The following is a 13,972-nucleotide window of genomic DNA, read 5'->3' as shown; positions in this document are numbered from 1 at the left end:
ACAAAACGGGGCAAAAATGAGCCAACTGGAGTCACTATCTGACTCCGGTCAGCTCATTCACATGAATGAGATCGGGGCCAGGCCTGGCAGGGATATAGGGATATGGGAGCGCCCGGTTTTCCCATCCCCGTATGGACAAGATGTAGTGTGAATGGAGCCTAAGGCTGGAATTTCCTTGAAAAAACGCTGTGGCCAGATGTTAGCTGCAAGCCAATATGAAACTGCAAAATGCCACATCCACTTGATTTTTCAGTTTTTGTTTTTTTTTAAATCCTTTTGGGCTCAGTGGATGATTTTCTAAAACGACCTCATGTTGAGACTGTGGCTATTTTTCTTGAAATAGAAGTCTATAGAAGTCTAAAAAATAAAATAAATTAAAAAAGCCATGTGGGATTTAGCACTGGCGTTTTTGCAGGCTTTTTATTTTTATTTATTTATTTAGAGATCTATAAAAGGGATGGACATGTTTTTTTTTAATTGATTTTCATATATAAAAAAATAAAAAATAGAAAAAACATGCAGTAGCTGGAATTTGTAGAGAACAAATTCTATTTATTTATTTATTTATTTTTTTTTTGAAGATTAGAAGAGTTTTCGGCAGCGGGCAGGGAATTGAAAGAGCAGAGCTGCTGGGAGCAAGAAAAGGAGAGGGGTAAGATTTTGTCTTTTATTTTATACTTTTCTGGTAAAATATGTTTTAATTATTATGATGTATTGTAGAGATTCCTCTTTTTTTACAATACATCCACCTAGGGAAAAGTTTCCAACATACAGGGCCAAGGAAGCACAGAACAGATCGCTACATTGTATCAGGAAGTATAGTACAGATTGCTATATCTCAGATACAATGTAGCGATTTGTTCTGTGCTTCCTTTGCCCTGTATGTTGGAAACTTTTACCTAGGTGGATGCATTGTGAAAAAGAGGAATCTCTAGGAATCTTACATCCTAAGGACCAAGGAAGTACAGTACAGATCGCTAAGAGAATGTCTGGCACTACTGCAGAGCATTGCTCTGCCTAACAATGGATGACACAGACACAATACTGTTGTAATGAAAAAGTAGAGTAGGACAATTAAAACTAGTATAGACAGATTACAAAGATGATCCCTGGACGTATACACACTGAAATTATATATCTTATGTCGGGGGACCACTGTATGTGCACACACCAAAATTTCCGTGCGAAATTCCGCACGTAGATTCTGCTGCAGCAGAATTGATTTCAAATGGTATTCTGCTGCACTGTGCACAATTTCCGCACCAGAAACATCTGGCATGGAAATTCAAAATCTGGTGTCCGCAGAAAGAATGGCCATGTCCATTCTTCCTGTTGACTCCGTACCGAATGCACTGACATCTAAGACACAGTGCATTCCCGAGCGGACATTCTCAAGATTTTCCGTGCAGACATTCTAACATGTGAACATAGCCTAAAACTCTTAACTTGCATAATCAGACAAAATGGTGAGTCTGGGGGAGGACTTATACCTTTGCTGCATCCTGAAGGTTCTGCAGACGATGCTTTATTGTTTGCTGTAGTTCTTCAGTCTGACGTCCAAGTTCTGACACTTGCTGAGACAATTCTTCTGTCTGGTAAATACTGGACAAATATTCAGTTTTTTCATTCATTGCTTCTAGATCACTATGGATATCTCTGGACTCTTCCAACATAGCCTGAACAGAAACAAATGTAAATTAAATTGGCAGGAGTTGGTGAGACACTGACATGTATTTAAGAAAATCTACATAAGGGTTCATTCACACCACGTTTTTGCAATACAGTTCCCGTATCAGGTTTTTGAGAAAAAAAGGATTCCTCAAAACCTGACTAAACTGTTTCAAAACGTGTGTACAAATTTTAACCTGTATACAGTTAGAAACCGTATACGGTTTGAAAATTGACATCCGGTTGCATCCGTTTTTTAAGAAAAAAACATATACGTTTTTAACTTTTCACTCCATTTTGAATAAAGTTTTACTGGTTTGATTGAAATTCCAAGAAAAAAAACTGTGCAAAGTCAAAAACCGTATGGTGAAAACCGGATGGAACCGTATGCACATACAGTTCTGTACGGTTCCCATTGACTCCCATGTAAAAAAAAAAACGTATACGGTTTAATACAGTTTTTCAACCGGACCTAAAACCGTGGTAGACTACGGTTTTGGGTACAGGAAAAAGAAACTGACAAAACCGTACAGGATGCAAAACGGACACAACCTGATGCATCTTTTGGCATATGGTTTTCAATGGAGAGTCAATGCATACATTTTCCAATATGGTTCCATACGTTTTTCAGATAGAAAACGTATACGGGAACTGTATTGCAAAAACGTGGTGTGAATGCAGCCTAATACATATTGCATACTTTACAAGGAATGTAAGTAGCTAAAGTCCTTTGTTAATATGTAGTATAACAAGCACTAGATTATAAGATCTGACCATTTCTTAAAAAAAAAAAAAAAAAAATGAATAATAAAAAAAAAAAAAAAAAAAAATTACGGTAAACAACATAAACACTCATTCACATACTAGCCATGTACTAAAAAAAAAGGGCCACATCGTACCTGGTGAGCCATTGCTTGGTCACGAAGCTGACTCGCTGAATTCCAGATGATGTTACTGTTCAGTAATATTTTAGATTTTTCAATCCAACGTAAAATAAATTCTAGCATTTCATTGTATTCCTCCAGCTGAACGACAGCCTAAGTATAGATTTTATAAAAAAAAAAGAAACATATTTCTAGAGGCAGAGTCACACCAGATATTTCACATTTACATTCATCTTTTTCAACATGACTGTCACAAATCTGGCCTCTAAACCCTACCATTTAAATATTATAATATTATCTAGAATAGTGGTCTTCAACCTGCGGACCTCCAGATGTGGACAAACTACAACTCCCAGCATGCCCGGACAGCCAACGGCTGTCCGGGCATGCTGGGAGTTGTAGTTTTGCAACACCTGGAGGTCCGCAGGTTGAAGACCACTGATCTAGAAGATGTATTAAAAATATATTTCTTGTTTACTCATCTTCCAGACATGGCTGATTCCTGGTGTGGATTCAGCACTGAAAATCTACCACTCTTTACAGCACAATACTTGTATCAAACCCCCATCCACATGTAGCAGAAAACATTCATGTGAATCTCGAGGAATGTGGCTTTTCAAATACACCGTATGTTCATTACTTTATGAAACGGTCTTAGATTTTCTGTGTGGATTTCACCCTTTGCACTAAAGAGGACAGATTGTACAAGGTGTTGATAGGGAGAAAATCACACACAAAGCAGTCTGAGGAGGAAGAATCACATAGGCTGTGTATGAGTGTAGAGAGGAAAACCCCCACAGCAGACTGCAGAGGGAGTCACACAATAAACTTTGATCAATGTATCATTTTGTACATTGATCAACGGTTATAAGGAATGCACCTTATTTCACAATATTTCATTATTAAATGTGTTACAAAAACTGTGTTACCAACACTGATATACCTGCTTGACTTTGCCTGCTCTGTATTCAGCCTGTTTGCTTGCTTGCTGCTGTAATTCTGTAAGTTTCCCTATCTTATCCACCAGTTGCTTTCCCAGAGTATGATTCTGTTCAGCAAAGTCCTGTACTGCAGCATCCAGTTCCACCAGCTTTATGTTACACTTGTCTAGTTCCTCACATAAAATCTGTATGAAAAACAAATAGTTGTAAAAATGAAAACTGAATCGAAACTATAGTTAGTGTCATTTACATGGTTATACTGGATGTCTATTATATGTGAAGATATATATTTATTTTTCCCCCCCTTTTCTATCAAGAGCTCAGGTGACCTCTAAGGTGAGTGATTCGCTGGAGCATCCTGTGTTGAATGTACAGGGACAATGCAAAAAAAAACAAAAATAGTCAGCAACTCTATTAATAAGATTACGGCTAGGTTCACAGTGATGTAGCGCTTCGACCCGTTTAGGGTTCCTTTGGTTCTTTTTTGTTTTTTTTTTGCACAGAATGGACCCCGAATCACTCCAATTTGAAAATTGCCCCCTCAAACTATTCAACATTAGATTTAGGAAGTTTATTCAACCCTAAGATGTTTTACAGAAATTACAGCAAAGTGGAGGTGGAATTTAAACATTTCATATTTTTGGGGTATATAATTATTTGAATAAATTTTTTCGCAGTTGGTTTTCCGAGAAATGCCACTCAATATGTAATCCTGAGTCTGAAGATTTTAGAAATACTCCATATGTGGCCCAAAGGGCACTACATGACTCAAACAGAAGCCTCAGACACAAAGGAGTACCTAGTGGATTTTGGAGCTTCATTTTATTTAGGATATGTTGTAGGCATCATATCAAGTTGGAGAGGCCCTTGGGTGCCAAAATATTTTTGGTAGACATGCTCTCATGTTCATCATTACAATTCTGGGATACATGTGACACTCTGATGACTTTTTCTTTCAATTTTAGAGAACAAGGCTTAAGAAAAACCTGCAATTTTGATGAGTTTTAATAAAAATTTTTATAGTGTCTTCTTACACCTTTATTCTGCAGGTCCGCATGATTATGATAATACCTAAATTTGACACTATATTTACACCATTAAAATATGTTTTGTTAAATAATTAAGTACATAATTTTAGTAAAATAAAAGTATTTTTAATATGCATCTGCAGCATTTCTACTAAAAAAATAATCTGCAACTACAGATTTATTGTTGATAGCGACACCCCCACTAAAGTCAATGGGAAAAAAGTAGATTTTTATGCTTGGCACTAGGCAACAAGAAAAGTCCTCCCCACCACCCCAAGCAGGATATACCCGCCCACAGGCACCTGAGCTAATCTGTTTAGTCCGAGAGCAGTAGGAGAGGACCGACAGGCAAGAAAACACAGTAACTGTCCGAGGAACCACAGAATAAAAAATAACTGAAACACCCTCAGACAGAAACCAAACCAGGAATACCAGAATAAATGGGAGGGTGCTGCGTCCCCAATGGATCCTCCGAGAAAGAGATTTTACGGTAAGCATAAAAATCTACTTTTCTCTATCGGCTCCATTGGGGGACACAGACCATGGGACTTAACAAAGCAGTCCCCAGGGTGGGTAAAAGATTCCAAACTTAGGTGAAAGACTGGACCACAGCCGCCTGCAACACCTAGCGACCCAGACTAGCATCAGCAGATGCAAAGGTATGTACCCGGTAGAATTTCGTAAAAGTGTATAAAGACAACCAGGTGGCTGCTTTACACATTTGCGAAGCTGAAGCCCTGTTACGGAGAGCCCAAGAGGCTCCGACAGAACGAGTGGAATGAGCTGAGATCCGAAAGGGTGGAGTCTTCCCCTTGCAGCAGTAAGCTTCCGAAAAGACAACAGATCTGAGAAATTGTGTCCCTGAAGAAGGAAGTCCCTTACGATGACCCTCCGTAAGCACAAAGAAGGAGTCACATTGGCGAAAAGAAGTGACTGAAAGGTAAATCCGAACAGCCCGTACCACATAAAGCTCATGGAGCAAACGTTCTTTGGGATGAGACGGAGAAGGACAAAAAGACAGAAGGACGATGTCCTAATTTAGATGAAATGTGGAAACAACCTTAGGTAAAAAGGAAGGGACTGGGCAAAAAACAACCCTGTCCTGGTGGAAGACCAGGTAGGGAGAGCGGCAGGATAGGGCTGCAAGTTCCAAAACCCTCCTAATAGAAGCCGAATCCGGGCGGACGCTATGTCGAACTGGAGTCCCAGGAAGATTAAAAGACTGGTTGGGAGTCAGGTTGGACTTGTCCTGATTAACCACCCAGTCGAAACGGGCCAAAAACTGAAGAGTGAGGCGGAGGCTCTCTTGTTTCTGGGCCCTGGTTGGGGCCTTGACCAGAGGTCGTCCAGGTAGGGGATCACTGATACACCCCCTGCTCGCAGGAGTGCGATCACTGCCGCCAGGACCTTGGTGAAGACCCTCGGAGCAGTGGCCAGTCCAAAAGGAAGGGCCACAAACAGAAAATGGCCCTCTGGAACTGCAAAGCGAAGATATCACTGATGTGCTGGAAAAAAGGGGATGTGGAGGTAGGCATCTCGGATGTCCACTGAGGAAGAAACTCCCCTTGATCCATGGACGCCACTACAGCACGGAGACTCCATACGGAAATGACGGATGAGTAGGTTGTGTTTGAGGTGCTTCAGATCCAAATCTGGCAAATGGAAACCCCTTTCTTGAACTAGAAACCTGGCGGGAATGGAAAAAAGCGATCCCTCAGAAAAGAAGCAAACTCGATCCGATAGGCGTTGGAAATGACATCTCGGACCCAGGAATCCTGCACGTGGGCAGACCAGACGTCCCGGAAGAGTCACAAACGCCTTCCCACCCGAGAAAAATCTTTGGGTGGGGGCGTACCTTCTTGCAGAGGGAGGTTAACGGGTGCCTGACTTGGCCTTGAAATGCCCTAAACGGTTATTCGATTTCCAGGAGGGACAGGCCTTGAAAGAAAGAGCCTACATGTCCTGTGAGGGTGCCTGGTCTGGGCGCTCTACTGGAGCCATAGAACTGAAAGGACCAAAGGAGGTCGACTTCCGTCGGGAGTCGGTACTGCAAGACTTCTTCTTTGGTAATAACCTAAAACGGCGACAAGGAGAGCGACCCTTAGAAGAGGGGCGTTTTCGTGGTGCCGGAAAATAGGGGCGATAACTATGTGGAGAGCACCTATTCCTGCTTCCGGACTCTGGAGACGAACCAGAGGACAAACGCCTAGGGCGCTTGTGAGAGTGCCTAAAATAAGGAGAGCGAGCCTCCCTGGAGGTCTGGCTTAAGGAAGACTTCTACAATGCAGTCACCATAGAACAGGATACCTGCACCAAGTCGGAAATAGACTGGGAGAGAGAAGACATCCACTCCGGAGGGAGAGCAGAGCCCACAGGTTGTGGAACATCCTGTGAAGAAACACCAGGAGGGCCGGGGGGCGCAGTGGTGCATGCAGGACAAATGGGTTCAGCAGTACCACAAGGCACTTTAATTTTGCAGCCCATGCAGACATATTAGGTGACCAGGGCCCCTAGTACCTGTCTTAAGGGGGGGTGGTCAGTATTGGGTTCTGAAATAGCACAAGCAAGAATAAAAATGATGCAGTCTCACCCAGTGTCTGTGTCTCTCAGGAAGAGAAGAAACAGGCTGTGTGAAGAAACTCCGGTCTTCAGCAGAGGGAGAGAGAGGGAGAGAGAGGGAGAGAGAGGGAGAGAGAGGGAGAGAGAGGGAGAGAGAGAGGGAGAGAGAGGGAGAGAGAGGGAGAGAGAGGGAGAGAGAGGGAGAGAGAGGGAGAGAGAGAGAGAGAGAGAGAGAGAGAGAGAGAGAGAGAGAGAGAGAGAGAGAGAGAGAGAGAGAGAGAGAGAGAGAGAGAGAGAGAGAGAGAAGGGGGGGACGCAATGAGAAGGCGGGAGCAAGGTCAGCACCAGCCAAGTGCTCATTGGTTCAAAATGACCCCTGCAGCGTGCGCAACTCGCTGATAGGCAGATAACCTAAAACCACTAATAAGTGTGCAGCAGCGTTATAGGGAAGGAATCCCTGCCAGCGGGGAGTGGGCAGAGCTAAGTTCCGTGAGGAGAACCTCGCCGCGGCCATCATTAAAATCACTCTGAATGTGCGGCAGGGAAAAAGGGAGAAACGTCAGACATGCGCGATCAGCGCGGCTGACAGGAAACAGAAGTTTCGGTGCCCCGGTCGCATCGCACATGGATGCGGCCGAAGCAAAAATAAATCGGAGCATGCGCACAAAGGAGGCAGAGCACGCATTAAAAAGTCCTGCACCAGTCATTTAGCCCCTATGTTCAGAATGGCCGAGCAGGAAACTGTCCCCAGTATGAATAAAAAGGAGTGGGCTCAAAATAGGGGGGCTACAGAGGTTGAGAATCCTGTAAAGAAAAGGGGGGGAAATACTCACCTTGTCTTTAGAAACTTACCTCATGAAGTCTTCAGTCAGCTATTAAACACCTGCATCATGCCGGGCTGAGACAGCAAGACGAGCAGTGAAGGTAGGGGGACCCGGACCCAGAGGTACAACCCCAGGTGCTGACCAGTGTCGAGAAGGGGTTGACAGTACATGACTCGATGTCTGTTCCCCTTCTTCGCAAATGGGGAAACAGTGAACGCTTTGTTCCTGAAACCCCAACTGAAAATAGGGAAATAAAAGGGAGAGAAAAAAAACTAACTATACATCCCTAATCTCAAAAATAAGAAAAAATAAGCGACCAGGTCTGGAGAGCACCAGACCTGTGTCAGCCTCCTACAGACACTAAGCTAAAACTGATTAGCTCAGGTGCCTGTGGGCGGGTATATCCTGCTGGGAGGGGCAGACTTTTCTTGTTGCCTAGTGTCACGCCTCCTAGTGACAGCAGCATATACCCATGGTCTGTGTCCCCCAATGAAGCCGATAGAGAAATCCACAATAAACCTGCAACATATATGCAGCAGAAATTGACATGCAGTGGATTTAAAATCTTCCCCACAGGTTAGTTTTTGAGAAGATTTTCTGAAGACTTTTTACACAGTGTGTACAACCAATTTCTAAAAAAAAAATGTATCCACTTTGCTGCTACATTGCTGTAATACACAGTTTTTTTTTTTTACATGTGAATTGGCTGCAGAACATCCATTTTGTGACCACATCTTTAGGCCTGTTCTTACATACCGTGTGATCTTTTCTAGCATCAGTCACATCAGTTGCTTTCTCTTTTAATTTTTCTAGAATAGAATTCAGTTCTCCCTCAGTTTCTGCTATTCGCTTATCCAGCTCCTGGTAAAGTATTTGATTCTGCTGTGCTTCTTTAAGTTTCATTTGTATCTACATTAATAAAACATAAAATTTAGGCATTAGACATAAGTATTGCATAATGTAAATGGTTAATATAGTATCCCATTGTTTTTGATGGAAAGGCTGCAGAGGGTGCATAAGTTCTTATTAAGGTTGTGCTTGGATACCACCCAGAGTAAGCGCATGTTCACACTAAGCGTTTGTTAAACCATAAGGCTATGTTCAAATACCAGAATTGCATTTTGAATTGATTTCAATGGGATCCTGCTGCGCTGCATCTGGCGGGGAAATTAAAACTCTGGTGTCCGCAGAAAGAAAGGACATGTCCTATGAGACGGCACATTCCCAAGCGATCCAACGCCGGCATGACAAGCTCACAGTCTGCAAAATGTCAGCACAGAGATTTACCGTGCGGACATTCTGACATGGGAATATAGCCTAACGGTATTGTACCATGGAGCTCTTCTCCTTTGTTTTGTAATATCATTTCCAGGGCACTGTAACATTAAAGTGTACCTGTCATTATACACTGGTTAAAAAATGTGTATATTTTGGGTGAAAATATCCTGCCCCTGTAGCTATTGCCTGTGTGTCTCTGTGTGGAGACCAAATACAGGAAGTGAGGGCAGGACAAGCAGGACTCTGTGCAGGCTCCTGGCTTGTCAATCATCCTGCTATGTAAGTCAGGTGCCTGTCACAGAGCCACAGTACACAAGAGTCCTGCTTGTCTTCAAAGCATAAAGCCCTATTTGTCCTTAGTGTATAGATCCCTGCTTGTCCTCAGTGCACACAGTCCTGCTTGTCCTCAGTGTACAGAGCCCTGCTTGTCCTCAGTGTACAGAGCCCTGCTTGTCCTCAGTGTACAGAACCCTGCTTGTCCTCAGTGTACAGAACCCTGCTTGTCCTCACTGCACAGAGCCCTGCTTGTCTTCAGTGTACAGAACCCTGCTTGTCCTCACTGCACAGAGCCCTACTTGTCCTCACTGCACAGAGCCCTGCTTGTCCTCACTGCACAGAGCCCTGCTTGTCCTCACTGTACAGAGCCTGATTGTCCTTGGTGCACAGAGCCCTGCTTGTCCTCGGTGTACAGAGCCCTGCTTGTCCTCAGTGTACAGAGCCCTGCTTGTCCTCAGTGTACAGAGCCCTGCTTGTCCTCAGTGTACAGAGCCCCTGCTTGTCCTCAGTGTACAGAGCCCCTGCTTGTCCTCAGTGCACAGAGCCCCTGCTCGTCCTCAGTGCACAGAGCCCCTGCTTGTCCTCAGTGCACAGAGCCCTGCTTGTCCTCAGTGCACAGAGCCCTGCTTGTCCTCAGTGCACAGAGCCCTGCTTGTCCTCAGTAAACAGAGCCCTACTTGTCCCCCCTGTAAAGAGCCTGCTTGTCCTCACTGTACATAGCCCTGCTTGTCCTCACTGTACAGAGCCTGCTTGTCCTCAGTGTACAGAGCCCTGCTTGTCCTCAGTGCAAAGAGCCCTGCTTGTCCTCAGTGCAAAGAGCCCTGCTTGTCCTCAGTGCAAAGAGCCCTGCTTGTCCTCAGTGCACAGAGCCCTGCTTGTTCTCCCTCACTTCCTGTATTTAGTCTCCTCACAGAGACACACAGGCAATAGCTGCAGGGACAAAAATATACAAATTTCTTTTAAACTAATGTATATTACAAATAGCTCACAGTCTGCAAAATGTCAGCACAGAGATTTACCGTGCGGACATTCTGACAAGGGAACATAGCCTAACGGTATTGTACCATGGAGCTCTTCTCCTTTGTTTTGTAATATCATTTCCAGGGCACTGTAACATTAAAGTGTACCTGTCGTTATACACTGGTTAAAAAATGTGTATATTTTGGGTGAAAATATCCTGCCCCTGTAGCTATTGCCTGTGTGTCTCTGTGTGGAGACCAAATACAGGAAGTGAGGGAAGGAGAAGCAGGACTCTGTGCAGGCTCCTGGCTTGTCAATCATCCTGCTATGTAAGTCAGGTGCCTGTCACAGAGCCACAGTACACAAGAGTCCTGCTTGTCTTCAAAGCATAAAGCCCTATTTGTCCTTGGTGTATAGATCCCTGCTTGTCCTCAGTGCACAAAGTCCTGCTTGTCCTCAGTGTACAGAACCCTGCTTGTCCTCACTGCACAGAGCCCTGCTTGTCCTCACTGTACAGAGCCCTGCTTGTCCTCACTGCACAGAGCCCTGCTTGTCCTCACTGCACAGAGCCCTGCTTGTCCTCACTGCACAGAGCCCTGCTTGTCCTCCCACACTTCCTGTATTTAGTCTCCTCACAGAGACACACAGGCAATAACTGCAGGGACAAAAAAATACAAATTTATTTTAAACCAATGTATATTACAAATATACATATAATGTTAATTTCTACATTATATATGAAATTATGAAGTATTCCTAATGGGGAAAAATAAAAAATAAATAAAAAAAACCATACAAGACAACATGCAAGGGATTTGCATGACCAAAAATTTTATAAAAACAAAAAAAGATAAATAGAATTTAGTAATTTTATAATGTATTGATCCTAATAGATCCTCTGTCCTTCTATTAAAGTTTAAAGGGGTTATCCAGGAAAAAAAAAATGTTTTGTATATCAACTGGCTCCAGAAAGTTAAACAGATTTGTAAATCACTTCTATTAAAAAATCTTAATCCTTTCAGTACTTATGAGCTTTTGAAGTTAAAGGGGTAGTCCAGTGGTGAAAAACTTATCCCCTATCCTAAGGATAGGGGATAAGTTTGAGATCGCGGGGGGTCCGACCGCTGGGGCCCCCTGCGATCTCTCTGTACGGGGCCCCGGCTCTCCGCTGAGATAGCGGGTGTCGACCCCCGCACGAGGCGGCGGCCGACACGCCCCCTCAATACATCTCAATGGCAGAGCCGGAGATTGCCGAAGGCAGCGCTTCGGCTCTGCCATAGAGTTGTATTGAGGGGGCGTGTCGGCCGCCGCCTCGTGCGGAGGTCGACACGCCCCCTTCCAGCGGGCTGTCGGGGCTCCGTACAGGAGATCGCGGGGGGCCCCAGGGGTCGGACCCCCCGCGATCTGCAACTTATCCCCTATCCTTAGGATAGGGGATAAGTTGCTCACCACTGAATCACCACTGGACTACTCCTTTAAGGTTGTTCTTTTCTGTCTAAGTGCTCTCTGATGACACGTGTCTCGGGAACCGCCCAGTTTAGAAGAGGTTTGCTATGGGGATTTGCTTCTAAAATGGGTGGTTCCCGAGACACGTGTCATCAGAGAGCACTTAGACAGAAAAAAACAACCTTAATTTCAGAAGCTCATAAGTACTGAAAGGATTAAGATTTTTTAATAGAAGTAATTTACAAATCTGTTTAACTTTCTGGAGCCAGTTGATATATAAAAAAAAGTTTTTTTCCTGGATAACCCCTTTAACTTTCTCAAAAAGCAGCATCCATCCAATGAAATAGGAACAGATTATATCATGCCTTTAGGAATCATTTGGCCTACATTCTGATTTCCTTTAACTGGTTAACAACCAAGGACTTGTATACACGTCCTTGTGCCGTTAACGGGGTATGACGCGGACTTCTGACTTGAGCCCGCGTCATACCGGCCAGCCCCCAGCTGATTTTTGTAGCTGACGGCCGGCATTAATAGTCAACATGCGGCGAATGCCGCAGCCGGCTATTAACCCTTTAGATTGTTGCTGTCAAAGCTGACAGCGGCGTCTAAAGGCACCTTTAACTGCTCCCCACCATGCCATTCTCTTAGACTGGCCATAGACATGACATATCTATCAACATTAGCAGAGTCATTTTATTTGTATGATTACCACAGACATCAATAAATTTTGCTGAATGTGTCTGTAGTTTTCATATACACATCTCATATCTTTGTCCAGCTTCAGTTATGATGATGCAGTAAAGAGAAGGGTAAAACAAAAGCTAGTAAATCATGATTTGAAATAAGCAGTGACCATGTCTAAAATAACAGACTCAGCTCTGCTGCACTGTAAATATTTCTGCCACAGCTATATCCATCAAAGTACATGCTGTATACAATATGAATGTATAAGACTACCCATTATGTGTCGTATAGCTGTCTAAATGCCGCTGTTAGTTTTGACATAGGCATCTAAACTGTTAAAATAGCCAGCAACAGTGATTGCTTTGTTCTGGCTCTTAGCATTAACCCTCAGCTAGTGAAAAGAGCAAGGAGCCTGCTCTGTAAACCATTTACAGCCCCAGGACAAGAACACTCATGCTGGGTCGTTAAGAGGTTAAAGGGAATGTGTCTTCAGAAAGTGGCCTATTGTGTAAATTAAGTTTTTATGTTCAACAGATTTTCTAGGAATTTTTTGTGAAGTTCTTCTTTTAATTTTCAATGTTACTATCTATATTTTATAAATAATCCTGAAACCTTTCAGCTTCCATTCTGACCCTAAAACTAAGCTGAGATTTCCTTTACTATCTGAAATGATAGGAAAGAGATGGCTGGAAAGTCATCTGTACAGCATTACAGTGAAAGGAACTTAGAAACCTGTCTTACACAAACCCAAGATGGCTGACCTTAGAATAATGTACTAAAAATAAAATAAAATTTACATTAAAAAAAAAACATGTTTTAGTATCTGGCTCTAATCGGTAAAAGAAAATCTAGGCGACATATCCCTTAGAACCACACCTACTTTTTAATCACTTTGTATGTTTGCCAAGTGATAAGAAGATTTCCAATTTTATTTTTTTTGTCCCAATTTATGCCAAAAACTGAACTATAATTAAGTACTTGGGATATGTGGACTGGTGAGTCCTATTATTTTTACAAAACATTTTTTTAAATGTGCATGGTATATTTAGTTTACCTCTTCATTCATATTGGCCAGGGCTAATGCCACTTCAGCGAGCAGCAATGAGAGCTCAGATGGCAGAATTGTGTACATTTCCAGATATTTATTCTGCTGTTCTCCAGAAAGATTATCCATTTTTTGATGATGAGAATTCAGCTCCTGAATTAGAACCTTGGACAAAAGAGAAGGAAATGAATCACATGGAACAGTATACTGTGCACAGTAACGCCTTTATTACACAAAACAACAGTCATCTAACTGTGCGGCAGACCTGCCTTTCCTGCTAGCTGATTAAAGCCACATTTGGCAGTCCTGCTATAGGCTAATGTGGTTACTATAAAGCCACAATACCATGCCTCTTTTGTATCTTGACTTCCCTGCA

The 13,972-nt window shown here is 43.1% G+C and overlaps 1 protein-coding gene across 13 annotated transcripts in view; it reads right to left on the bottom strand.

The window, feature by feature from the left end:
* The window catches only part of SYNE1 (spectrin repeat containing nuclear envelope protein 1), a 483,893-nt gene that overhangs the window by 138,317 nt on the left and 331,604 nt on the right, over positions 1–13,972 (bottom strand). For all 13 annotated transcript variants that reach the window (XM_056567280.1, XM_056567285.1, XM_056567279.1 and 10 more), the window contains 5 exons: positions 13,606–13,761; positions 8,661–8,813; positions 3,496–3,678; positions 2,568–2,705; positions 1,491–1,676 (listed from right to left, as the gene is read on the bottom strand). In XM_056567280.1, the coding sequence (XP_056423255.1) occupies positions 1,491–1,676; positions 2,568–2,705; positions 3,496–3,678; positions 8,661–8,813; positions 13,606–13,761 (816 nt within the window). The remainder of the gene's footprint in view (positions 1–1,490; positions 1,677–2,567; positions 2,706–3,495; positions 3,679–8,660; positions 8,814–13,605; positions 13,762–13,972) is intronic.

This window comes from Hyla sarda, chromosome 3, assembly GCF_029499605.1.
Source record: "Hyla sarda isolate aHylSar1 chromosome 3, aHylSar1.hap1, whole genome shotgun sequence".
In the NCBI taxonomy this organism is placed as follows: domain Eukaryota; kingdom Metazoa; phylum Chordata; class Amphibia; order Anura; family Hylidae; genus Hyla; species Hyla sarda.
This window is presented reverse-complemented; position numbering and strand designations above follow the sequence as displayed.